Source organism: Rhinolophus sinicus, chromosome 13 (genome assembly GCF_057876585.1).
Source record: "Rhinolophus sinicus isolate RSI-liver-muscle chromosome 13, RSI-T2T, whole genome shotgun sequence".
Taxonomy (NCBI): domain Eukaryota; kingdom Metazoa; phylum Chordata; class Mammalia; order Chiroptera; family Rhinolophidae; genus Rhinolophus; species Rhinolophus sinicus.
The window spans coordinates 9,617,027-9,641,492 of NC_142513.1; the positions used below are offsets into that span (position 1 = coordinate 9,617,027).

The following is a 24,466-nucleotide window of genomic DNA, read 5'->3' on the forward strand; positions in this document are numbered from 1 at the left end:
GTGGATAAATCTGTAATTAAGAAAGATCCATAGGGCGGCTTTGTGTAGGACAGGGGTGTCCAAACTTTTTTCAACGTTTTTCACCAAGGGCCATATGCAGTAAAATACACAAACAGCCGGGCCACTCACTCGAGGTGAAGTAGTATTGCCTCACCTGGTTTATTTCAGTAAACTAAATATATTTTTGGAATTTGCTGCAGGCCAATTAAAAATCGATTGCGGGCCACGGGCCGCAGTTTGGACACCCCTGGTGTAGGAGATAAAAGATTTGTGAGCTGTCTCCTTACGAGTAATCATTTAAGCCATGGGGGTGCTCGAAATTTTTGAGGGAGAGATTGTGGCTGAGCGAGGATGAGGGAGGTCTTAAAGCTTAGTGGTTAGAGCATAGGTAAGCCTGGTTCTAGTCCATCCCTCTGTTGACCTTGGTGAAGCTCCATGGAGAAACCTGAAGCCTCTAGAAGTTGACTGTAAATTGGATGGTATTACTTGCCTCTTACTTGCCTGTTAAGATAATTATGAGGATTAAATGAGATAAAGAATTACGTAATTAAGTGCTCAATAAATGTTATTATTCATTACACAGCTGAAGTTTCCCAAAGTAGTGGTTCTGGAAATGTGGGCCTTAGACAAACCGCGTTGGTATCACCTATAAGCTTGTTACAAGTGCAGAATTCTTCCCCCTCAGAGTCATGGCTCTGGGGGTGGGGCCTGGGAACGTGAAAAGCTCTCCAGGCAAGAGACACGGGAAAGTTGGAGAACTCCCCTAGAGGAATCCCTACAGGGGGATTCAGAGCTAAGAAAGGGAGAGAATTTTAAAGAGGAGCTTAATTACGCTGTCCTTTGCAGTGTGGAAGATAAAAAGTACAGAGAAGATTGTGAAATGTGTGGGGAAGGGGGTAGTATATTTTTGACAGTGCCTAACAGCTTTACACCCAATGTTTACTAAGTAGTTGTCTTTATATTGTTGACAACTGGTTTAGTAATGTGTTACAGTAGGAAGGACGATTTCAGGGCAGTTATATATAATATATTTATATATCTAATGTACACATTATGTAGCCCAAATGATTAAAAAAACACTACAGAACCACTTTAGAAATCTGATACCGGGTGAAGTTTAAATCTCATGTTTAACAGGTATTTATGGGCTACCTACCAACTGTGACCCGGCACCAAGTTATCTTCTGTAAATAGAAAATGAGATTTAACTCTTGTTTTCAGAGGCTTCACAGAATTACCCTTTTTTAAGGATTTGAAGCTGTCTTTTTCCATAGCTTTTTCCAGCTGCAGAGAATAAACACTCTCTGATGTATTCTCTGCGGAGCAGAAGTTAAAGGTGGGGTTGTTTTGTAGTCCATGCAAGACCTAATTTGAAACTGCTACCACCTCATTTCTGAAAAAAGCATTCTGCAAATTGACTTCTTTTGTTTATTATTCTATGGCTCGGGATATACCTTAGAGATGATTTGAAACCTTTTGAAAGATTTTGTGTCCCTATTTAATGTGGGCCACCGGGGGTTTTCAGTATTAAGACTTGGGCCAGTTGGCTTGTCCCCATCTTCACCCCCATCACCAGTACAAGCACCAAACATAATAGTTTGAAATTAAGTAAATTGACTTCTAAGTTTCATCTACTTAGTCGTCGTTTACTGCCCCTTATGTACAGGACATTGTGATAATAATGATGAAATAGTGTCAACAAAGTATGTCTTGTTCAAGAGCCAGGACAGCTAAGGCCGTGCATATTGTCTGCACGAGGCCCAGGCTCTCCACTGAGGACCTGCCTGGGGCCTGGTTGGAGGTCAGTCAAGTGTTCTAACACCCACCAGAGTTTAGGTTTGTAAATGTACCACCCGTATAAGACAGCCCCCTTTCACAGTGGTGAGGGGGAAGTGGGTACATTAGAATGGCTGTTTTTAAACCTTACAATTTCTTGAACATAGATGGCATAGTATTTGAGATTGCAAATAGAATACAGGAATTATGTTCACTTGTATTTGTGATCTCCTAGTTTCATTATCATAGAGAGACTTCAAGAAAACCCAGTGGAGATCACTCTCCCAAATGACAATGATTGAGCAGTTAATCTGAATTATCACTAGTTAAGAGTATGGTTTTTGTTCTGTTGTTTTTTTGAAGATGTAATTGAGGTATAACATACTAGTTTTAGGTGTACAGCATCGTGATTTGATATTTGTACACATTGCAAAGGCAGTATGTTTTAATTGACGCTTGGACCAAACCTCTGCTTTTTTCCCATTGCTTTTGACTTTGGGACTGAGGTAGGTGAGTAGTGAGTACTGCTGACATTCTTTCATGATTTTCTGTTTCTCTCCAAATATCCCCAGAGAAAAGTAGCTGCAGTCTTAGTCGACCACTTTCAACACCTAGATCTAAGTGTTTCCAGTAGGCAAAGCAGTCAGTGGTTTCCATTCTCTGCGGATAGCCATCAAGTGTTAAGACGGTGAATTAAAGAGAGCAGAGATCTTTTTTAAAATGTTCCATAAAAGTCTTTCTGATTGTCACCGTGCTAGAATACAGATTGGGTATTTGAAGACCTGGTGGAATACAATTCTTTAAAAATATGGTTTCTCTAAAACGGCTAAATATTGACAGAAATTGCCCTAAGTCCTACTAGCTACTCAAAGAATGCTGGTCTCCTGAAAACACTGAACCCAGTATGGAAAATAGAGTTATGGCATTTGTTGGGTTTTAGACCTGAAACGGGTTTAAAAAAAAAAAGAAAGAAAGAAGAGAAACGCAATGTTATGTGTGTGTTTTTTATTTGTTTTTTCTTAACGGTTGCCTTGAAGTCACCTCTTTTCTCTCTTCCCTTCTGTTCTCTGCAGTGAACACCTACCTCTTCATGATGCAAGCTCAAGGCATTCTGATCCGGGACAACATGCGGACAATAGGAGCTCAGGTTTACGAGCAGGTGGTTCGGAGCGCTTATGCCAAGAGGAATAGCAGCCTGAATGACTCAGGTATGTTTTTGGTAAAGAGGTGGTCTGCTTAAAATGTCTCCTCCCAGGAGAAGGAAATTGGGTTCGAATAATTATTTTTGATGGAACAGAGTGCATTGTAAAAGAGGAAGAGTTTGGCTGAATTTCACCTTCCTACTAAAAAAGAAGCGCTTGCAAAACGAATCCTTGTTTGTTTTGCTAATAGTACATTAAGGGTGGTGAGATGATTCCATTTTTTCTCCTAATGCTTTCCAGGGAGGAGGGGGCAAGGAGTATCTTTCAAGATCCCCTTTTTTTTTTCAGTGTAGTTGCCCGCAGTAGGCAGAATAGATTAAGCATGTATTTAGGATACCAGCAAAACAGGAACACCAAAAGCTGTTTCTGGAAATAATTTCAAAAAAATGTATCCATGCAGCTATCTAGGAAAACAGAACTTTATTGGACTTCCTTACTCTTATTTGATGGCTTCGCATTGTTTTCTGAGTCACACATGGTGGTGATGGTGGTGGTCCCTGTTGCTCTCAAAGCTAATGTGGCCCTGGTTGCCTGCCCCACGGGAAGAGGTGCTCCAGCTCTGTTCTTCCTATTGGGCTCTTGAATTTGATCCACCCAGTAGGACTCTGTTTATGAATGCTTTAATTGATATTTACCAATCATCATCCTGTAATCCAGGAGAGTTTCCACAAATTGAAAAAGTGACTTCTGGAAGAAAAGGTTACTAGTTCACCGGGTTTACCTTCCCCAGTCATGTGTAGTTTTCATCCGGAGGTTTAATTCCAGCTCCATGGCTGAGTCTGGTGATCAGATTCATTCAGCCTTGAAGAAAGCTTTGCAGACTATTCGGGTTGAACATTACAGTGAACACGAGAGTGAACTTTTTCTGCCTCAGTCTCTGGAACTTCTAGCTGTTACCTTACTAAGCGCTAATTATATATAAAGAGGAAAAAAGAACACAAAGGTTAGATGGCTTTCCTAACAGTTTACTGTAAGAACTTCTTCCTAAACACGGCTTTAATATTTTCGTAAAAGACTATTTACATGGGCTGTTCTTTACCTTTGAGAGAAAGCTCTTTTTTATGTCTCTCTTTAACTCTTCCAAAAATTGAACGTAGGAAGTATTTCCAGACGGTTAAATGGGACTGTCGTGAGGCTTGTCCAGTCTAGCCAGGGATGGTTTTCATGTAAAAAATAGATTCTGACACTTCATTTTGCTAAGCATTCATGATTCACCTCTTATCTCTTTAACTAAGGAGTAATGTGCATTCCTATGGCTTCTTACTTGATTTCAGTCAAGCATAGTATTATTAAGTATGTGTATTTAAAAAAATATTCTTTCCTCCAAATCAGTCCGCTCTTCCTCTGTAGTGAGTTCTAAGATAGTCTGCAGCTCAATGTAGAATGTGAAATTGCTTTGCGGACATTGCAGATGAGAATTACTCAGTGGTGCTTGGGATCTCAAGAGAAAGCATCACCTCTCGAAGGGAAGTTAAATCTGTAAAGGAATTGCCCACATCCTGTTATTAGTCTGTCCGGCTGGCCAGTTTAGCAACAACAAAGGACTATAGTTAGCAAACAGAAAAGCTTTGGTGCTTCCTTCTTGTTTGCAAGGAGCGAGTGATTGACTTTTCAGAGCTTTTGAGCCAAACTGCGGTCTCAGGACAAATTGAGCTCTGACCCATACGTAGAAGAGGAATCCCTGTAGTTACGGAAGTCATGGGAGAAAGCTGAGCACATTTTTGTTTCCTGATGCATCGTGTGTGGCATTAGGTTTTGCAAATGATCCCCACACACTTGGTCTCACCTGACTCGAGCATGGCTCAGTCAGTGAGCGGAATTTTATGTTACTCCCATTTTCCAGCTGTAGTACAAAATCATCTGGGGGTATTGGAGTGCCGTGGGCATGTGCCTTTCCCCAGAGCCTGCCCCAAACCTGCTTTAAGGTGTGTGGTGAAACTGGGAGTCCTTTGACAGCCATTCCAGAGCTCCTGGCCCTGTATCACTCTGGATAAAGGGACTTTTGTGCTGTTGTGACATTTATCCAGTTCACGTGTTCGTGCCTCTCCAAGGTTACATGATGCTAGGACTTCTGTCCGGGCATTTGGCGAGGCAGTCTGTTCTCTCTCAGAAGGTAGAGGGACACATAGCAGGACTGTACCGCTGTCTGGACTTGCAACACAGGATCTCACTAATTCCCTGAGGGGTGTTTGTCTTTGAAAACTCCGCACAGACATGACTTGCACCCTTGGAAGGCATATCCAGGGAGCCATTATTTGACTTTGCATGTGTTTATTCTCAAATTACCATACATCAAAATAATTCTTCCCAGCATCCTTCTGGTAGCAATAATCGTCTGTTTTGTGTTGAATGTGTCTATGTCCCTTATAAAATAGAAGTCTTGCTGTTAAGGGCTGTGTTATACTAGACACTTTACTTGCATTACCGCATGGAATCCTCACAGGAACTCAGTACGGTAACTACTGTGTCCCCCCATTTTAGGGGTGCAGGGGTCAAAGCACACAGGAGTGACAGCAGTGGTGTTGGGATTTGCTGACCTCTGGGTCTCAGCAGTGCCCTCGCGGCCTCTGTCATCTTTGTATCCCCAGTACCTTGTCCACAGCCTGGCACATAGGGGGCACTCAGTAAATGATTTCCGAGCGCGTGAGTTGATTGATTTAACACGAAAACACATTTCAAGTGTTGTAACCTAATTCTGAGATTACCATCTTGGTTGGTTTCTGTGGGTTTTTTTTTGGTTTTGTTTTTTTTTGGTAGGTTTTTTTTAAATGTTACTTTTTTCAGTTCCTTTTTTTACATTTTATTTATTTTGACATTCAGTATTGTATTAATTTCAGGTGTACAGCACAGTGGTTAGACATTTGTATAGTTTAAGAGGTGATCCCCCTGACTAATCTAGTATCCACCTGGCACTCACTATACATAGTTATTGCCTATATTATTATTGACTATATTCTCTATGTTTTACTTTACGTCCCATAGCTTCTGTGTTATTGGCACATCTTTAGCGAGTAAGTATTCAAGAAGAAATATCATATCATTGGAAGTGAAAACGTACCATTTTTATTTATTTCAAAGCAGTTCTTTCTTTGCCTAGCACAGAAGAGGGTACCCTGGGCCCAGAGCTGCTGGGGTAGCCAGATGGCTGGCACCGCTGCCTGGCCATGCCCACCAGGAGCCCTGTGGGCTTGATTTCAGCAGCCTGGACCCAGGTTGCACTGCCCCACCCTGGGAGTCGTGCTGTGGCACACACCCACGTTCAAAGGTCTCCATTAGGCCAAGTGTGGCTAAAAGGCTTAGTGTGACATTTCAGGAGTGCTGGTTTTCTTTATGCTTGAAAGTTAACGTGGTGATTGTCCAGGAAGAATGTTCTTTGAGGGAATCAAGACTGTGAGCCTGGAAATAAGCCTGAAGTAATGACCTGGAGAAGCTTCTTATTGTCCCTGAAAGCCGTTGATATGTGAGTTCGTGAATCCTGCAAAACTTCCTAGGGGGTAAACGCTCAAAAGAATATTGACAGCAGAAGAGAATTCATTCGGTTCATCCACTTAAGCCATTTAGTTTTATAGATGAGATGAGGAGTTGGATGGCCTAGCGTTTCTCATTCTTAAATATAAATTTCCAGGTGCCATTCTGTGTAGCAACTTTTAAATGAAAGGAGATTTTTCACTTCTCTACACACACATGCACACACGTGTACACAAACCTCCCATACTTATGGTCCCAATCTCCTCGTTGACCACATCCCTCAAAAAAAGTCTGTTGCCACAGGCAAATAAAATTAATAAAGCCATTACCAGTGCGCTAGGTAATACATTCAGTGAGACAGATACAGCCTTTTCACCTCGGGTTTTTAGATGCCCAGTCCATGGGCTTCCTTGTGTCTGCTGCCCCGCAGGTCGTCCTCCCTCAGCACGCTCACTCTTGATGAACGCTAATTCTTTCCGTTTCACAGATGCTTGTCCCGTGACATCTTTCTAGTATATATACATTTCCACATTTTTTTAAGCAGAGAGGCAAGTGTTTGGTTTTTTTTCTCAAATGGGAGGAAAAAGTGGTGGTTCTTCCTGGATTCTGTTTGTCAGCACTTTCCAAATCCTCCTCAGCTAGGTTTGGTAATATAAGGGAGAAAGCAGATTTTTGTCTCCATCGCGGATTGGGGTAGCCATGGCAACCAGGACTGCACATTGGAATCCCCTGTAGTGGGGTGGGGGCACTTTAAAAAATACTGGTGCCTGTCTCCTGTCCCCAGAGGTTCTTATTTAATTGGTCTGGGGCATAGCCTGGACATTAGGGTTTTTAAAAGCTTCCTAGATGATTCTAATGTGCAACCAAAGCTGCTGGGCCACTGATGTGGAGCAAAGTTGAATGAACAGGCCATCGGACTCTGTAGGTAGGAAGGATGTCCTGCTTTATCAATGTAAAAACAGCTGCCTTCTTTGCCCTTCGACCTCCCTTGCTGGAAGAATATGTCCTGATTTAAAATAGATTAGATTTAAATGGAAAAGCAAAACCGTGGCGGTAAGACATTCACTAAGCGTTTTGTTTGTTTGTTTGTTTGTTTGTTTGTTTTTTAAGCAGTTCCCTCATTGAACGTATAGATACCTGCTTTAGAAGAGTAGGAAATCGATGTTTGGAGAGGAGCGTCTGCAGTGTGATTCTCCCGTTTTTAGGTAGCTGGAGAGGAGACGTAGGGCCCCGCAATAAGCAGGCAGTTTTATTAGATCATGAGCAATTGATTTCCTCTGCCTCTTCCATTACTTCAGAAAGATTCTACTGCTGGTGAGAAAGTAGATGTTATTTAAACCTAAAGAACTTAGAAATGAGGAAATTAGGGTTTTGCAGGGGTTTTTCCCCAACATGTAGGGCAAGATTATTATCCTCTTGACTTCCACTTAGGAGTTGTGTGTTTGAAGGTTTTTTCTTAAAAAAAAACAATAAAAAACGACATTATTAATTTAGTAATCAGAAGAATTAGATGAGTGTTTTGTTTTTATCATGTTTTGTTCCATGCTAGTTGCTGCGAGGCTTATTATACCAGTGTTTGAAGGAAGTAGAAAGGAATTTATGTGTGTCTTCAAACCCCCAAAAGTAGGATCATTAAGGTTAGAAAGTGACTTGTTTCCTCTCCTGCATGTTTCTTTTTACTTCTTATTTCCCATTTAGGTTGTAGCTCTAAGGCTTGGTTCTGTCATATAATAATTCATATAAAACAGAATTATTATAATTCTGTTTTTGTTGATTTGCTTATGAAAATGCTTATTATAATACCTCTGGGAATTTCTTTGCCTTCTAGACAAATGTAATTACTGTGCTGCTGTCCCTAGCCAGTCCTCTCTCCACACATGTTCACATCACAAACATAAACAGTTTTACAAATGAAAATTTTTAATTTTTTTTTCTTAAAGAGGATCATAGTGTGTGTGTGTGTGTGTGTGTGTGTGTGTGTGTGTGTGTGTGTTGCAGAAGCAAAATCAGACTCTTCCAGAGTTAGTTAGTATTGGTTAGTATTGGAGGTTCTTGACATAGCTTTTTGAAGTATTAATATCTCAGAAAAGGCGCAACTTAGGACAGGTTTCCATGTTGAACTGAGGGCTTTGGGCTAATTTCTGTGTAAATGTAATTTCATCTTTAGGGTTCATGCTGACTTGCGTTATGTCTTTGTATAAAATGTAGGCTTAGTGTTTTTCAGGAAAGTGACAACTAAAAAGGACAGAAAGAGTTCTGTTTCTTTCCTCTCCTGTTAGAGACTGTTCAGTGGTTACCAGAGGGGAGGGGGGAGGGGGTGGTAGAAGAGGGTAAAGGGGTCAAATAGATGGTGATGGAAGGAGAAGCGACTGGGTGGTGAGCACACAATGTGAGATATAGATGACATAGTATAGAATTGTGCACTTGAAACCTATGTAATTTTACTAACCATTGTCACCCCAATAAATTTAATTTTTAAGAAAGTGAAAAAATGAAGATCTGAGGGGGTTGGGCATGAGGGGGATAACACAGAAAAAGGTGATCTGAGAAAACGAAAAAATAATAAAGCAAAGCAAAGCAAAAGAGACCATTAAATTCTCTTCGAGTTGCCTCACATTGCGGTTTGTCTTCTGAGTACTTGTAGAGCAGGCGGCCATGTGCCTGTGAAGGGATTCATTGTATTAGCAGTTTGATTCGCAGAAACCCTCTCATAGTGCCTTTTAAAAAACATGTAAGTTGAAGATTGTGGGATTGCAAAATGAATCTGCATAGGAAGTTTTAATTCTCATAGAATCAGCATGAATCCAAAAGGATTGGTGAGAGAGATTTTAACACTCTGAAAAAACAGCGCAGTATAATGGAAAGATCTCTAACCCAGAGTTCAGTCAGATCTTTGTCAAGTACAGGCAAGTCTCCTTGTATAAATTGTGTATATGGTGCTTCAGTTTCCTTATCTGTAAAAAAATAAGAGGTTGGAGGAGCACTCTTCATACAGTCCCCTAAGAAAAACTCTTAAAACACCACTAAGTGACAGTGAAGAGATGCGTGTGTGTGTGTGTGTGTGTGTGTGTGTGCGCACGCACACGTAAGAATGAGGATTTTGGGAAACTGGAAAACAGATGGACCTGGTAAAGAACTTAACAGACCCACAAAAACTGCTAGTGTGGCAGCAAGGAAAGCCATCAACCGTTCTAGTTTATACCCCGGAAGCCCCCAGAAGCTCAGGAATTAGCAATATCAGGTACTTTTAGAGACAAGACTAAAAGTGGCAACTAAGATAAAGGTTGGTTGAAAGCTATTTGAAAAGTAGTCGGATACCCACATCCCTTCCCCCGTCTTGGCAAAGCAATGGAGACTTGATAACCTCTAGAGATGGTAAAACAGAGGGTCCCTCAACTTGGGGCCACCTGGCTTGGTTTAGGTGCCCACAGTTCCAGGATGCTTGTAGCCAGAACGGTACCATTTTGGCAGATTAGAATAGGCTTCTCTGGGGAATCTGACCGGACCAAGAGGAACGATCCAAAGATATCCACAGTGGAAGTTTCCAAACCAAATTTCTGGCCATAACACCCTATGATGAAGCACCGCAGTCCAAACCGTTCCAGTGAGCTGGTTAGTGCCCCACTCTTAAATATTAGCAGATGACCAAGGATCACTGCAAATACTCAAACAAGTAGCAACAATTTGGGAGAAACAGACTATGCTGGGAGAATATTAAAACAGCAATAATATGTCTTCTCAAGGTAAGAGAAAAAGGACAGCAAACGTGAAACAAGAATATGTTATAAGAAGTGAATATTCAGAAAATAAAAGGACTCTTTGAAATTAAAAATACAGTAGAAGAAATGATAAAAGAAGCACTGGGTAAAATTGAGGAAATCGGTAGGGCAGAAAAATGGCAAGAGGATGGAAAGTCGGATAGAAAAGATGAGAAAATTAGAGGACTGGGAGGTCCAACATCTAAGTCATGTTTTCTGTTCTCCAGCAAGTGAGCACAGAATACATAGGGGAGTAAGTCGTCACAGTAATACCTCAGCCCTGCCACCTCATTCTAGAACAGGGAGACATGGATTCCTAGACTTTAAAGGCCCACCAAATGGTCAACACAGTGGGTGAACATAGATGCCTAACAAGGCACACCAATATGGAATTTCCTGAACAAAGAGAAAGTTCTTTACACTTCCAGAGAGAAATTACTGGTCACCTTTGAAGGATGTGCTCCATCAGCAAGAAAAAGGGAGGCATTAAACTTCGGAAAAATGAAGTTCAATACTGTACAGGGATGGAAGGAACTTCCGGGACACTGAGGAGGGGAGATCGGGGGATAGCATCTGCACATCAGGCACAAAGGAGGGCCAGTCCAAACTGGAGTGGGTCAGAAGGCACTGGCCCGTCTTTGGGAGGATGGAGTTGAGAGAATCCCTGATGCGTGTGAATGTCTGAAGTGGAAATGCAGTGGGAGAGGGCATGGTGTTGAGGGAGTCATTATTCCATATAAAAGTTGGCAAACAGAAAAACAAGAGTCACTCCAGGAAAAAAAAAAAAAAGATTATGCAGGAGACAAAAAGTAATCATTACTTTCCATCTTTCTCAGCTATGAGTAGTATCTATAGAATCATCATAATATAAATCCTAAGACTTCCTAACCATAGTGATCACATATGACTGTTGGGAGACTGGAGGGTGGAAAACGTATGTGTGTGGAGGGGCAGGGGAGGAAGGGGAGGGAAATCCTCGCCCCCCCCCCCCCCCCCCCCCGTTGTGGGAAGTCGGTAGGTAAGACTGAACATGGAAGCATCAAGATTAACTGTGTAGGCAAACAGAGATAAATACTGAAGTCGTTGGCTAAAAGAAGTGAGACCAGTTCCTTTAGAGAATAAGGTTTTTATAATTACATTGTAGAGCTATTTAACTGTAATCCGAGCGCACATAAAGCTGTAACACCAATAATAGAAGCGCTGGTTAACAGTCTCATCTGGTTAACGTTTTTATTGATGGGTTCAGACTTTTGGCTGCAGTGAAGAGCTCCCCGAGTCTCGCTTCACCAAAGGTGATATCCAAGGAAAACCTTCTTTGCTGGGCATCTAAGAATTGCAGAATTGATCGCATGGACCAGTCTGAGTTGCCTTTTTTCTCACCTCTCCAGATTATCCTCTTGACTTGAACCACAGCGAAACGTTTCTACAAACCACAACTTTTCTTCCTGAAGACTTCACCTACTTTGCAAACCACACCTGTCCCGAAAGGCTCCCTTCCATGAGTGAGTAGAGCTCTCACTTATAGTCCTCTGCTCTTAAAACTGATATGTCTTTTTATTGGATTCCAATACAAGGGAGAGGATCCTTGCTCTCTCAATATTTCTACCTATAGAAAGATGCATCCCTGCCATTGGAAAGAGGGATTATGAAAGTTCCTGGTGTGCTGACTCTCCTTCAGCCCCTCTGCAAGGTTGCCTGTGTTCTTGGTGCCATTTTCTACGTTGTTCACTCTTTCCTTTGTACATGCACCCTCCTTTGAAACCAGGGGTCGGTCTCTTAGGATGTCCCAGAGAAAGCATAGGCAACCAGCTTCGTCTTTTAGTATAAATCTTAAACACTGCTTATAACTTGTTTGATATGAGTGAAGTTATTTTCTAAACAAAGTACTAGTTAAAACAATTTTCGGATCTTTTCTTTCTCTCTTTTCTGTTCTTCTTTCCTTCTTTCTTGGACTCCCATGTGTAATCTAAAGCAATGACAACAAAGTATTATGCTTTTTCTGTGTTTTAGACAGTTCCGCTGCTTAACTGAAGTCAGAGATGATGAGTGTTCTAGTTTGGACATGACCAGTCAGGGTCCCTGATAAATTAATTGGGACTATTTAGTGTGTCTGTACTTGTCTCAGGAGCATGCAGAGATGGCTCTAAGCTCAGCCACTTGTCTGCTTCCTCTTTGAGAAGTTCAGCTGCTGTTTTACTTGGTCTTAATTTCTTTCCGCATCCTTGGCAGAAGCAGAACTCTAAAGTCTTAATTTCTTGATTTGCTGCTTTACCCAATAGTAGTGATGAACTGCAATGCAGGGAGTTACAAAACAGAGGAAAGGACTTCCATCCCTGTTCAAAACACAATAAGCTGAAAAGGGGTTGAACTTCTCCAGAGAGTAAACCCTGGACGAAGGGAAAAGAATCTATCATTTTCTGACCTCTCAATTCTTTTTCTCCCCCCCCTCCCTATTCAGAGGGCCCAATAGACATAAACATGAGTGAAATCGGAATGGATGCCATTCATGAACTCTTCTCCAAAGACCCAACCATCAAGCTCGGAGGTCACTGGACGCCTTCCGATTGCGTGCCGCGGTGGAAGGTAGGCTGTACAGTCAGACCAGAAGTGCTGCCTGGGGAGGCCCACTGAGACGGCCATCGTCCCGAATCAGCACGAGATTCACTGACTATGACATTTCCTAATTTGTGCCCTGCTACCCAGTGAAAACTATTTGCAATTGATGGAAATATTTTGGAGGAACAGGTTTCCCTAAGGACTCCTCTGTAGCCACAGACGTTTGCCTCGTTCCGATGACTGAGCAAGGCTCTTTTGTCTTCCTTCAGGAAGCCACCTTCACAAATTCAGGGCTTCATGCCTTATTCGCCATTATTACCCTGAGGTTAGCAGAATAAAAAGTGCAGTTAGTTAGCCTGACACTGAGAATTGTTTAGTGTTTTCCTGCACGGCTGTAGTCAGGAGGCATCAGTAGTGGGGATCAAGCTTATGACACTGGCTTACACCCATTCTTCCTAAACAAGTATTTATTGAAGTGCTTGCTCAGTGCCAGCCCTGTGAGTGGCCGTGGGACAGCAAAGAGCAGAGCAGACCTGGAACAGGTCGGTGTTCCCAGCCCACTGTCGGAATGTAAAATTAATTTAGTGACCGTCATTAAATAAATACATCTGTGTCAAGTGCACTGCACGTTGTGAGGGAAGTACCGTGTTGTGAAGCGAACTTTTATTTGTATGCTTGTACATCAGTAGATATATCTATGTACTGGGTCACTGCGGAGAACGTATGTCTTCCTCTGGGCTGTGCTCCAGCATGAATTCCTTCAGCTGTCCCACACGCGGGGTGGTGCGCATAAGAACCAGGTCCGCTTACTTGCGAGGGTCGACTTGCCCACGTGGGTCTTTCTTTAGAGGAAGTGGAGGACGAGGTCGCCTGCTAGCATGACTCCCTGAGAGCTGGTCCCCGATTCGGCAGGAGTGTCCTACTACAGAGTGGAAGTTGAGGGGACTAATGGGGTGGCCTCTTTTGCTGTGACCCCCTGCAGGTGGCGATCCTGGTCCCCTTCCGGAACCGCCATGAGCATCTCCCCGTCCTGCTCAGACACCTGATTCCCATGCTTCAGCGCCAGCGCCTGCGGTTTGCGTTTTATGTGGTCGAGCAAGTGAGTGGACTTTTCTCTCCTGTCCCGTCTCTCCTGAGACAGCAGTTTTGAGGGCTTCCAGTGAAGCCATCTTCGGTGTGAAGAGCCAATGGCACTGACATCTCATGATCGAGTCACCCTGAGGCGGGAGGGGAACGGAGAGCAGTTCTGCCCTCCTCTTTGAAATGTCAGTTGCTCAGTGCCCGCAGATTGGAGTCCAGGATGGAACTTTGTTTGCCTTTGAACAAAGGCCGCTTGTGCGGTGGCTTTGCAGGAGCTGCTTTGGGTGGTGTCTTCAGGGCCCAGACCCAGGAAGTCCCCTTTAAGATAAGGAGCTGCTAGTAGAAACAGCAGTGTTGTTCTTCCCTTTATGGGGCTGCTTAGTCTTCTAAATGCTGTTTTATGGCCGGACGTCTGCCTTTACGACAGCCTTGGGAGAGAGGAGCTCGGGTGTATCATTATCACCTTTCCTATCAGGTGAGTCAGGGATGATGGCACCAGACCTGCCTCACCGGCCCAGTGATCTCTGCCAGGTGCTTTCCGTAAGCGCTCCTTCAGGCAGGGCTGAGGCAGCGGTGATGTTGCTTCAAGAGTCCTTTTAAAAATAAAGTTCTGCTTCTTGTAGGTTGGCACCCAACCCTTCAATCGAGCCATGCTTTTCAATGTCGGTTTTCAAGAAGCAATGAAGGACTTGGATTGGGACTGTCTTATTTTTCACGATGTGGATCATATACCAGAAAGTGATCGTAACTATTACGGCTGTGGACAGATGCCAAGGCACTTTGCAACCAAATTGGATAAGTATATGTATCTGTGAGTATCATTTCCTTTTAATTAAAGGAGTTTAAAAGGATGGTGAGAGATGCAAAGATGGCGAATCCAGTTAGCTCCAAGCCCGCAGGTCCGTCAGCTGATGAATGTAAGCGAAGTGTAGTGTAGCCCCCACCGTGGAACATTGGTAGGCAGTCTAAAGGAATGACGTAATGACATGTGTGACGACATGGAGGAACCTCGAAAACATTACGCTAAGTGAAAGAAACAAGTTACGAAATACCACGTATTATATGGTTCCGTTTCTGTGAAATGTCCAGAATAGGCAAATCTACAGAGAAAGGGGAGTAGTGATTGCACAGGGGAGTGGGGGGAATGGGGCGTGACTGACTGCTAGTGAGGACGAGGCTTCTTCTTTGGGGAAATGAAATGTATTAACATTGATTGTGGTCCTGGTTGCACAGCTCTGTGAATATGCTAAAAATCGTTGAATTATGCACTTAAAATGGGTGAGGAATTATATGGTATGTTGATTATGTCTCAACAAAGCTGTCATTAAAAATTCAGTTAGCTACTCGGGTTGATGCATCTCAGCGCGAGGAAACAATTCCAGGTGGCGCGGGCAGTAGTAGCACAGAGAATGTTGTTTTCCTTAAGACAGTCATGGAAGAAGTCCGCCTTTAGGGCACTGATGACTGATTCCGTGCATCTCCTTTCAGGCTTCCTTATACCGAGTTCTTTGGCGGCGTGAGCGGCTTAACAGTGGAACAGTTTCGCAAAATCAATGGCTTTCCTAATGCTTTCTGGGGTTGGGGCGGAGAAGACGACGACCTGTGGAACAGGTACTGCCCTTCTTGTGTCTCCTAGAAACGCTTGAATATCCTTTGTTGACGTGAGCCAATATTTCTTTAGATAAAATTACTCGTTGTGGAACTGCAGAGTCGAGAAGTGAATGCACTTTAAATTTTGATAGTTATTGCCACATTTTCCTCCAAAAGTGATTGCAAAAAGATTCCGACCAGCGGTACATTCACCTGCCCATTTGCTTATACCACTGCCAGCGTCACATAGAAACAGCCTTTAAAATTGTGGCCACATTTTTGCCCGTCAGTAGCCACATGTGGCTCTTGGCTGCTACATCGGACAAAGCAGCTGCAGACAATTCTTTCTCAATCTGATAGGTAAAAATGGCATCTCATCCTTTCCATTTGGGTTTCTTAGGAACCCAGGGAGGATGAAGAGCTCTTCCACACATTCACTTGGTTTGACTGGTCCTTCAATGCATTTGAGCCCTCCTGGGACATCGGTCACAGCTTTTCACCTCGCCCTCCCTCCAGCTCAGCGTTCGGGGCAGAGGGGTGGTGACGCAGAAACTGTGGCTGGCTTCCCCCAGCACCCTGCACCATGCCAGGCACACAGTAGGGGTTCTATGTATATTTATCAAATAAGGATGTAATTTGGAGTCAGGAGGATATTGAAACAATATGAAAACAACCCTCAATTTCACATAGAAACGTTCAAAGTCTCCATGTATTAATGATTTCTCAGAACTCCATCAAGTTGCCAGTAAGCCCACCTTGGGAAATCGTAATCTTTATCATATTAGGAGCAATATCCTGAACACCTCCTCTAAATTCTGCTTCCCTCATAGTGACTTCATAAATTGTGAAGTTTTACAGCTAAGATGGGAGGATGTTAATAAGTTCATCTCCGTGGTGATTGGTTTAATGGGCAGAGACATAAGTTCTACCTAAGCAGCTCTGGCTTTGCTGACTTGCTTTGTGTTGGGTTGTGGAAGGAAAAGGTGCTGTCCACCCGTGAGAAAAGTCTCTGTAATGAGACCCAAACAAGCCAGCGGAGAGGGAGAGCGTGTGTACTCGCCTGCCCGGGGCACTCGCTGTTGGACCTCTCACCGAGAACCCACGTCAAACCTTACTCTCGAGAATTTGGAATTTCTTGTTGAATCCTGAATTTCCTTTTTCAAAACTTCTTTGTATCATAGACTTCTTTTCTAAAACCATGAGCTTACCCAGCGGTTATAGCCAATTTGAATATTTAGGGGCAGAAGTTTGGTTGTTCACCTTGGGGTTTCTTAGCCTCAGCATAGGTTTGCTCACGTGTAGGACTTGATCATTTTACTCAAAAGCCCGTTTCCTTTGTCTGGGACAGAGTACAGAATGCAGGCTATTCTGTAAGCCGGCCGGAAGGTGACACTGGGAAGTACAAATCCATTCCTCACCACCATCGAGGAGAAGTCCAGTTTCTTGGAAGGTGGGTGCAATTTATTTATTCTCACTCTTACAGATATCCTCTATACTTTGCCTTTCCAGATGTCCCAGAACGTACTACACCCCTTGTCTCACTCCCCAACCCCTCTCCCAAGGTCCTGTTCCGACAGCTGTTCTGTCGTTTCCATATATATTTTAATTGAACTGTGAGGCAGACATTTGAGGGTGAAATCAGAATATTGGTGAAAAATTTGATCGTAAACTCTTTCAAGGAAATCACTCATTCTACATCTTAAGCTGTGTAGTCTCCTCTGTAGCCTTCACGGAGTTGGCGGAGTCCACTCGGTTAAAGGTCTCTGACTTCCACTGATGTGACAAAACAGAGTTGGCACCCTTTCTGCAAGCCTCGGTTCTGGAAGGGTGTCCCCCTGAGCTTCTGTTTGTGTGGTTGCAGTTAATGTAATACCCTGTTTGCTTTCAGTAAGGAAATCCCAGGTTGGACTAATTGGGGTGGGTGGACAGAGTGACATCTCTGCACTTTCGAGAGTGGCTCCCTTGGTCTTTTGTTAACTGGGGGAGGACTGTTCTCCAGAGGGCCAGTTCTGATTGCACGAACTCCGTCTTCATGGGAGTAAGAGGACACTGAGTGCAGACTCTGAACTTTCCCATCTGATGTATTTTTAGTATCTTGCACTTCTCCACTCTGTGACCTTGGGCAAGTCGTTTAACATCATGAGCCTTGGTTTTCTCATTTGCTTAAGGGGCAGATGCATTAAATGAAATAATGTAATAAGTAAAGTGCCTGGCATGAAATAGGAGGCTTTTCTAATAATAACAACATTTAGCATGGAGTAACTGAAGGGCCAGCCACACGCCCCGTGGCGAAAAGTACTGCCTTGGGTTGTGTCCTAGGGTCTGCCCTGCTCCATCCTCTGTCATGAGGAAGGTTGTCCCCTTGCTCAGAGCCATGCCTATTCTCTGCGTCAACAGGTATGCTCTGCTGAGGAAGTCCAAAGAACGGCAAGGGCTGGATGGCCTCAACAACTTGAACTACTTTGCAAACATCACATACGACGCCTTGTATAAAAACATTACTGTCAACTTGACACCCGAGCTGGCTCAGGTGACCGAGTACTGAAATGAGAGAATATATGTTTGCTTTACCCACCTCCTCCAAGAAAGCACCCTGATGAGATGTCCTCGGGCTCCACACCAGAAGGGGATTAGAAATACAGTGTCTAATGAAGACTCACAGGGTTCAAGGGAAGAAATGTGAACAGAGAACACGCACAAAACACCTGTTGGACCCGCTGGGCTTGAGGGAGTCAGCTCGGGAACTTCTCTGATCAGGACTAGCTTTCTCTTCTCACAAGACAGACGTCTGTCCTGCTGCTCTCCTCCCCGTCTCCTACCCTGACGTCCCATCTTAGCCACAATCTCCACAACGAGAACTGTGATCCGCCATGGTCCCGCCCCGTAGTCTGTTTCTACGAATGGCCTTTGGAGCTTCTTGGCCTTCGGAGCAAAGAGGCAAACCCACCACAAGGCAGCTGAGTTGTAGGAAGAGCAAACGAAAGGCCTCAGACCATTCTTCATCTCTGGTGTTCTTCGCTTTCTTTTCTTTTTCTTTTCTTTTTTTTTTTTTTTTTAATTACCTGCTTTGGGAGGGGATTGAGGGTGGAGGGGAGGGATTGGGGAAGAAAAATAGACATGTAGCAATCACTTCTTGAAGAAGTATAATTGTAAATAAGCCATGTAAAATGCCTTTTTAAAAATTTAATTTTATAGCTGGCTTCAATTCAAACTGAGGATTTATATATTAGGTCACTTATTTGGTTGGCAAATGTAGGAACTCTGTTAAAATGCAGTGGAAGAATATATCTCCCAAATTGCTGTCACTTTGGAAGGGAATGGATTTAGGGCATGTCACAAAAGAACAAGAGTCCAGCGGTGGTCACTGGTAGCTTACGTCTTCTGCCCCCGCCCACCGCCGTCTTCCTAACTCCTGTTCTTGACTTTTGCTCAGAATTTTCTGTCCCCTGTTGGGAGGACGAGCTCTTCCAAATCTTTTGCTGAATGAGAGCTGTTGTTTTACAGCAGGCTGCTCTTCCTGCTCAAAGCGAACCCTTCAGGGGAGGGCTCTCCGGGTCATGCCCCTGGGTCCCTGGACTTTTTGTCCTTTCATCATCATAAGGAGAGAGGATGGGTGGTGTCTTCTTTCCTTCTGTTTTTTTTTTTTTTCTCTTTCTCTCTCTGTCCCTCCCTCCCTCCCTAATTTAAAAAAAATTTTTTTTTTTGCTCTTGTGGAACGTGGTCACAATTTCTGAAATCTGTGCCTGAATTACCAACTCGCTTCAGTGATGCCTCTGAATATTTTTCCCCATTTGGTTTCTGGACAGGTTCTTTGTAAACATTATTACCTAGCACATAGAAGTAATGGGCAAGCGGAGGATGAAGTCCTCAGCCAGGAAGGGGGACACTTGTGTGCAGTGGGTCATTGTGATCCAGGGGAGATTAAATCAGAGCTTTGAAATTTGACTGACCGAGCTCCAAGGTACAAGAGCCCAAGTGTTCTGTTCACACCCCATGTGCTTTTTGCAGTCAGATTCCAAATTGCACTTGAATTTGTGCCTCTGTTTTTCCCTGAGCCAAATCCCTCAATTCATATTCCCTGTTGGCTTCTGCAGGATTCTGAAAAATGCCAGTTTTCTTCCTTCCTTTTCCATAAAACATATTTATATATCGTGATTGGGAGTACTTTCCGAAAAGTACTTCATATTTTTTTTAATTGCCTTGTTTGCCTTCAAGTTCCTTAATTTTCATGGTTTACATGGATGTGTGTATACATGTGTGGGTTGAGGTTTTTTTCCGTTGCATGTGTTGGTTCCATGGACATATGATCCCCACAGACTGTGGGAGTGATTGGCCAGGCCTTGTTTTTTTTGTTCATGTTTTTGTTCTTTTGAAGACTAGAGTGGTATTTAGAAAATAAATGCATTACAAAGTTCTTATCGGCTCATATGAAAGAGCAGGCTTCTGCCCTTGAAAATGCTGGTAAGTTGTATCATATGTTTTAAAGGAATTTGAGAATTTCACGCTTTAAAAGACCTTCATGAGGGAGCATTACATACAGACAGACGTTCATTTGGTTTTCCTTTGATGTGTGGTACATACAGCAATAAAGGTTTCTTTCTCCCTATCTCCCCCGCACCCCTCGATCTCTGTGCTGGCCTTGGCATGTCTCACCCGTCTCTTTCTCCTCCCCTCTTTCGTCACTGAAAGCTGTGCGCTGCTTTCAATGTGACAGAACTATGATGTCAGTTGGAAGAATTTGCCAGGACCGACTGACTGATACTTGGCAGTGTTGTAAAATGACCTTGTCTGAAGCCGTTTTGTTAACGTATTCACCACGAAGAACCAAATGTTGGCAAAAGGCTAACACCTGATATAAAAAAGAAAATGCTGATCTGAGGCAAGGGAAAGGTCTCTTTTCACTGATTGTAGTAGGGTCACTTAAATTATCTTGCAATCATGTGTGAGTTTGTTTTATTAGTGTGAAATCTCTTACTGTGCACTGTTAGTCATTTATCCAAGTTGACAAGTGTGTGGGGAACTGAAATGTTAAAAACATACAGCCAGGCCCTGTGCTGTTAATGGTGTGAAATTCTCATGTTAAAAAAAAAAAAAAGGACAATAAGAACCAAATGTGACCTTGAGCATATTTTGGCAGCTGAAACTCTTTAAGGCTACTGATGGGTGACCCCTTAAATCATTCTTATCTTTGATTACTGAGTACTGGGAAAGGTTTCTCCTTTCACACTGTTTTTTTGGGGGGAGGGCAGGGCGGGGGGGAATTATTTGCAAAAACATTCATTTTGACATGACAGGGACTCTTGTTTGAGCCCCTCTACCACAGGCGTTAATGCTGAGCAACAGGCACATGGCATCGATTGTATCCACTCACCATTGACGATGACATTGAACATAGCTAGCTTATTTCCATCACTACGTTTTGGTTTTTTTTTAGCTTGTTCTTATGTTTTAAGAGGTGCCATGGGTACATTTTGCACTGAAATCTAACAATGTTTTAAAAAACACTTTTCACAAAAGTAGTCCTTTGTCATTACATTATTTACTCATGTGTTTGTACATTTTTGTATGTTAATTTATGAATGATTTTTTCAGTAAAAAATACATATTCAAGAACCAAACCGTGATGGTCGTCTCTGTTTGTCTAGAACCACTTGACTTCTTCAGGCCTTTTCTTTCCATTCTCATGGGAGTTCAGCTCCTTTGGGTGTTCCTGAGAGAAATACTGCCCACCCGACCCCTGCAACCAGACCAGTTGAGTGAAAAACAGCTGGTGGAGCAAATCACCGAACTGTGCTATCCGAGCCGTCCCCCACACCTTGGTTTTCTTTCCAGAATTGGCCCAGGTGACGTCCAAGTTCAGTAAGACCTCTGGACCAGGGGAGGGGGAGGGTCGATGTTGTTTGGACCTAGAGGTTCCTCTGGGGCCAGTCCAGAGTTTGCCATCTTCCCGAATCTGCTCAGAGATTGCAATCATAGCTTCTATTTGTTGGATGTTTATTACTCACCAATGTTTATTGAGTGTAAAGTTCTGTGCCCAGGTGCTAAGGATATAATGATTAGCAATAAGACAGGGTCAGTGCCCTCGTAAGCTCGCTGGCCTTTTTTCCCCCTCGTATTCCCAGGTGGCAGGTGTGATTAAAATTCCAACCATGCTAAGTGCTGTAAAGGAGAGACTGTGGGCCATGAGGGCAGGTGTCCCTGAGATGCAGTGGGTGAGCTGAGGGGAGCCGAGCAGGGCACCTGGTGAGTTGTAGGAACAGGAAGCTGGTAAGGCTAGAGAGAGATGCAGGGGTGTGCGCGCACTGGGCACTGTTAGGCTGGGACTGGACGGCGCCAGACTGCAGTGCAGGGTCTTGTGAGCCAAAGTGAGAAGTTTGGGTTTTATCCTTAGAGCAGTGGGTCCAAGAGTTTCCAGCATATAGGGCTGGATGTGATATGAATAGACAGTCACTTTTAATAGCTGGCTGCAGGGAGAATGGGGAATTGTGGGGAAGCAAAGAAGTGGAGAGGCCAGTTAGGTGAGTGCAGTCACGTGGGGGACAGTGTGAAGGGGAGATGTGACGTGTGAAGAGGAGATGCTGAGGTAATACAGAACCTGAACACAGATTGCTTTGGGGATGGGGCAGTCCGCTAAGCTGCTGGCTTCCCCACTTGCTTGAATGGCCAGGCCATTGCCTGAGACGAGGGCACTGGAATTGAACCAGGTTCACAGGGATGATCCTGAAATCAGTCGTGAGTGTGTTCGGTTCAAGGGGTTTTGAGAAAAACCCAGCAGAAATGGCCAATAGGCAGTTGTACCTGTTCTGGTTTGGGGACTCATAGGAATGGTTGGGCCCAGGGATGGATTTGTGAGTCTGGGGTAGAGATCAGTGAAGATCTGGGTGTAGATGACATTGTTCCGGGACTGAGCAGAGCAGGGGAGAAGGTGGCCTTGGCCCAGGCCTCCGAGGTTTCCATTTAATAACAGTTGAGAAGAGGATAAGTGAGCAGGGCAGATAGGAAGAGTGGTAGGAGGAAAACAGGAGTGGATAGGACAGGGAAGTCAAGGGAAGGGGTGTCCAAGGAAGTGGTCCACAGCGTGGATGCAGCAAAGAAGCCCTGCTAGATGAGTGAAAACTAATGATGAGCAACTGGCCCTGTGGCGAGAGCCAATTGCTGCACTTGGGGATGGGGAAGGCGGTGGGTGGGGACACTGGAGGGGGCCGAGACAGGAGGAAGTGACGCAATGGTGAGTGCAGGCATCTCTTGAATTTCGTGACAAGGGGTAAAAAGAGAAGGCTGGTAGCTGGAGGAAGGGTGTGAGGCTCGGAAGGTTTTGATTTTGGTTTTCCAACAAGAGAAACCTGAGTGTTCTTGAACCAGAGGGAAATGTCCACTATAGGAAGATAGATGACTAGACAAGAAACCAGGGATAATCTAGCAGGAATGTTCCTGAACTGGTGACGGGGGAAGAGACCAAGAAAAGAAAACAAACCCAGGAGGAATGAGGAACGCTTCGTCCACCATTTCCAACTGGCAGACACAAACACACTGTGGAGACCATGGCTGCAGTTAAAAAAAGCAAGGGTCCCTTCCAGAAAGTCACCAGAATGAGACTTCAGCGGAGTTGACCCCTGGTACTACCACTTCCTTCCCACTCAAATTTTTTTTTTTAATTCTGGGGAAGTCCAGTCTTTAAAATAGCAGCTCCCATGTATTGAGGGCTTGTTCTGTGCTGGGGGCCTATGCTCATTAAAGCACATTGTACACAATTAGGCTTCAACCCTGCAAGGTGGACCTTGCTCCCTTTTCTCAACGTCAGCTCTTGACATCTGGGGCCGGATAATCCTTTGTATAGGGAATGGGAGGGATGCTGTCCTCTGTGTACTGTAGGATGTTTAGCAGCACCCTTGGTCTCTATGTTCTAGATGCCAGTGACAGCACTCCTTCCTCTCCAGTTGTGACAACCAAAAATGTCACCAGACCCTAGAACAGAAACCACCAAACCTCTCCTTGCCTAAGGTCCCAAAACTAGCCCGTGGAGCCACCCTGGATTTGAACACCTGGCCATTTTCTACCCCAAGGTCAATGCACTTCTTTTTTGCATATGTGCTCTTAAGAGTTTTTGTAAAAAAAAAAAAGGTTTTGTTCAGACATAGTTCATACTTTTATTGTAAAATAATACGTGAGTACACACTCACTGAGAAAAGTTTTAATGCTAGCAGTGTGGTTGGTGTCGGAATCTATACCTATAGACCTACGTGTATGTATAGGCAGACAAAGATGTATACTTAAAAAAAAACAATAAATTGCCATGTGGTTACTTTTTTTTTTATCTTAATTTTTCTTGGAGACCTCTTCTTCGTGATTGAAGAACTTTTTCAAATAAAACTCAGACATCACCTCCTCAGAGGCATTGCATAGGCACTCAGTGTAAAATGCTATATCCCTCACCCTTATTTTGCTTTACAAGATGCTTACTTTGAATCCTATTATATTTTTATTGGTTCTTTGTTCATGGACTGTCAACCCTGCTAAAATGTAATCCCAATGAAGGTAGATACTGTTTTGTTCTCTGCTCTGTCCCCAGTGCCAAGAACTGGTCCTGTAACATAGTAGGTGTTCAATAAATATTTATTGAATGAATGAGTGAGTGAATGAATGAAACTATCTTATTGCTTTAAATGGCTACGTGTAGTAACCGATTGTATGACTGGGGGTAATCTGTTTAGCTATTCCCCTCCTGATGGACATGGAGCTTGTTTCCAGTTTTTCACTATCACATTATCTGCACCAGTGAGCACAGCTGTACATAAATCCGTGTGCACAAATGTAAGTACATCAACTTGAGATAATCCAAGAACTGAAATTGCTGGTGCAAAAGATTCACACATTTTAAATGTTGATAGAACATACCAAATTGTCCTTACAAAAAGGCAGTGAGAAGGAGAGATGGTTCCAGGAAGTGACCACTGCCAAACCCGCCAGTTCGATCTGGGCCACTACAGAGATTGCTTCCCATAAATCCACTCAGAGACTATCTGGTTGACCAGTGCC

The 24,466-nt window shown here is 43.6% G+C and overlaps 1 protein-coding gene across 1 annotated transcript in view; it reads left to right on the plus strand.

Annotated features, from left to right (window-relative positions):
• B4GALT5 (beta-1,4-galactosyltransferase 5) overlaps positions 1-20,297 on the plus strand; it is a 66,121-nt gene extending 45,824 nt beyond the window's left edge. Inside the window, exons 2-9 of the mRNA XM_074317236.2 lie at positions 2,850-2,984; positions 11,593-11,706; positions 12,663-12,787; positions 13,743-13,859; positions 14,464-14,651; positions 15,329-15,451; positions 16,779-16,880; positions 17,828-20,297. Of these exons, the coding sequence (XP_074173337.1) occupies positions 2,850-2,984; positions 11,593-11,706; positions 12,663-12,787; positions 13,743-13,859; positions 14,464-14,651; positions 15,329-15,451; positions 16,779-16,880; positions 17,828-17,975 (1,052 nt within the window). The 3' untranslated portion in view covers positions 17,976-20,297. The remainder of the gene's footprint in view (positions 1-2,849; positions 2,985-11,592; positions 11,707-12,662; positions 12,788-13,742; positions 13,860-14,463; positions 14,652-15,328; positions 15,452-16,778; positions 16,881-17,827) is intronic.
• Positions 20,298-24,466: the final 4,169 nt, after the last annotated feature.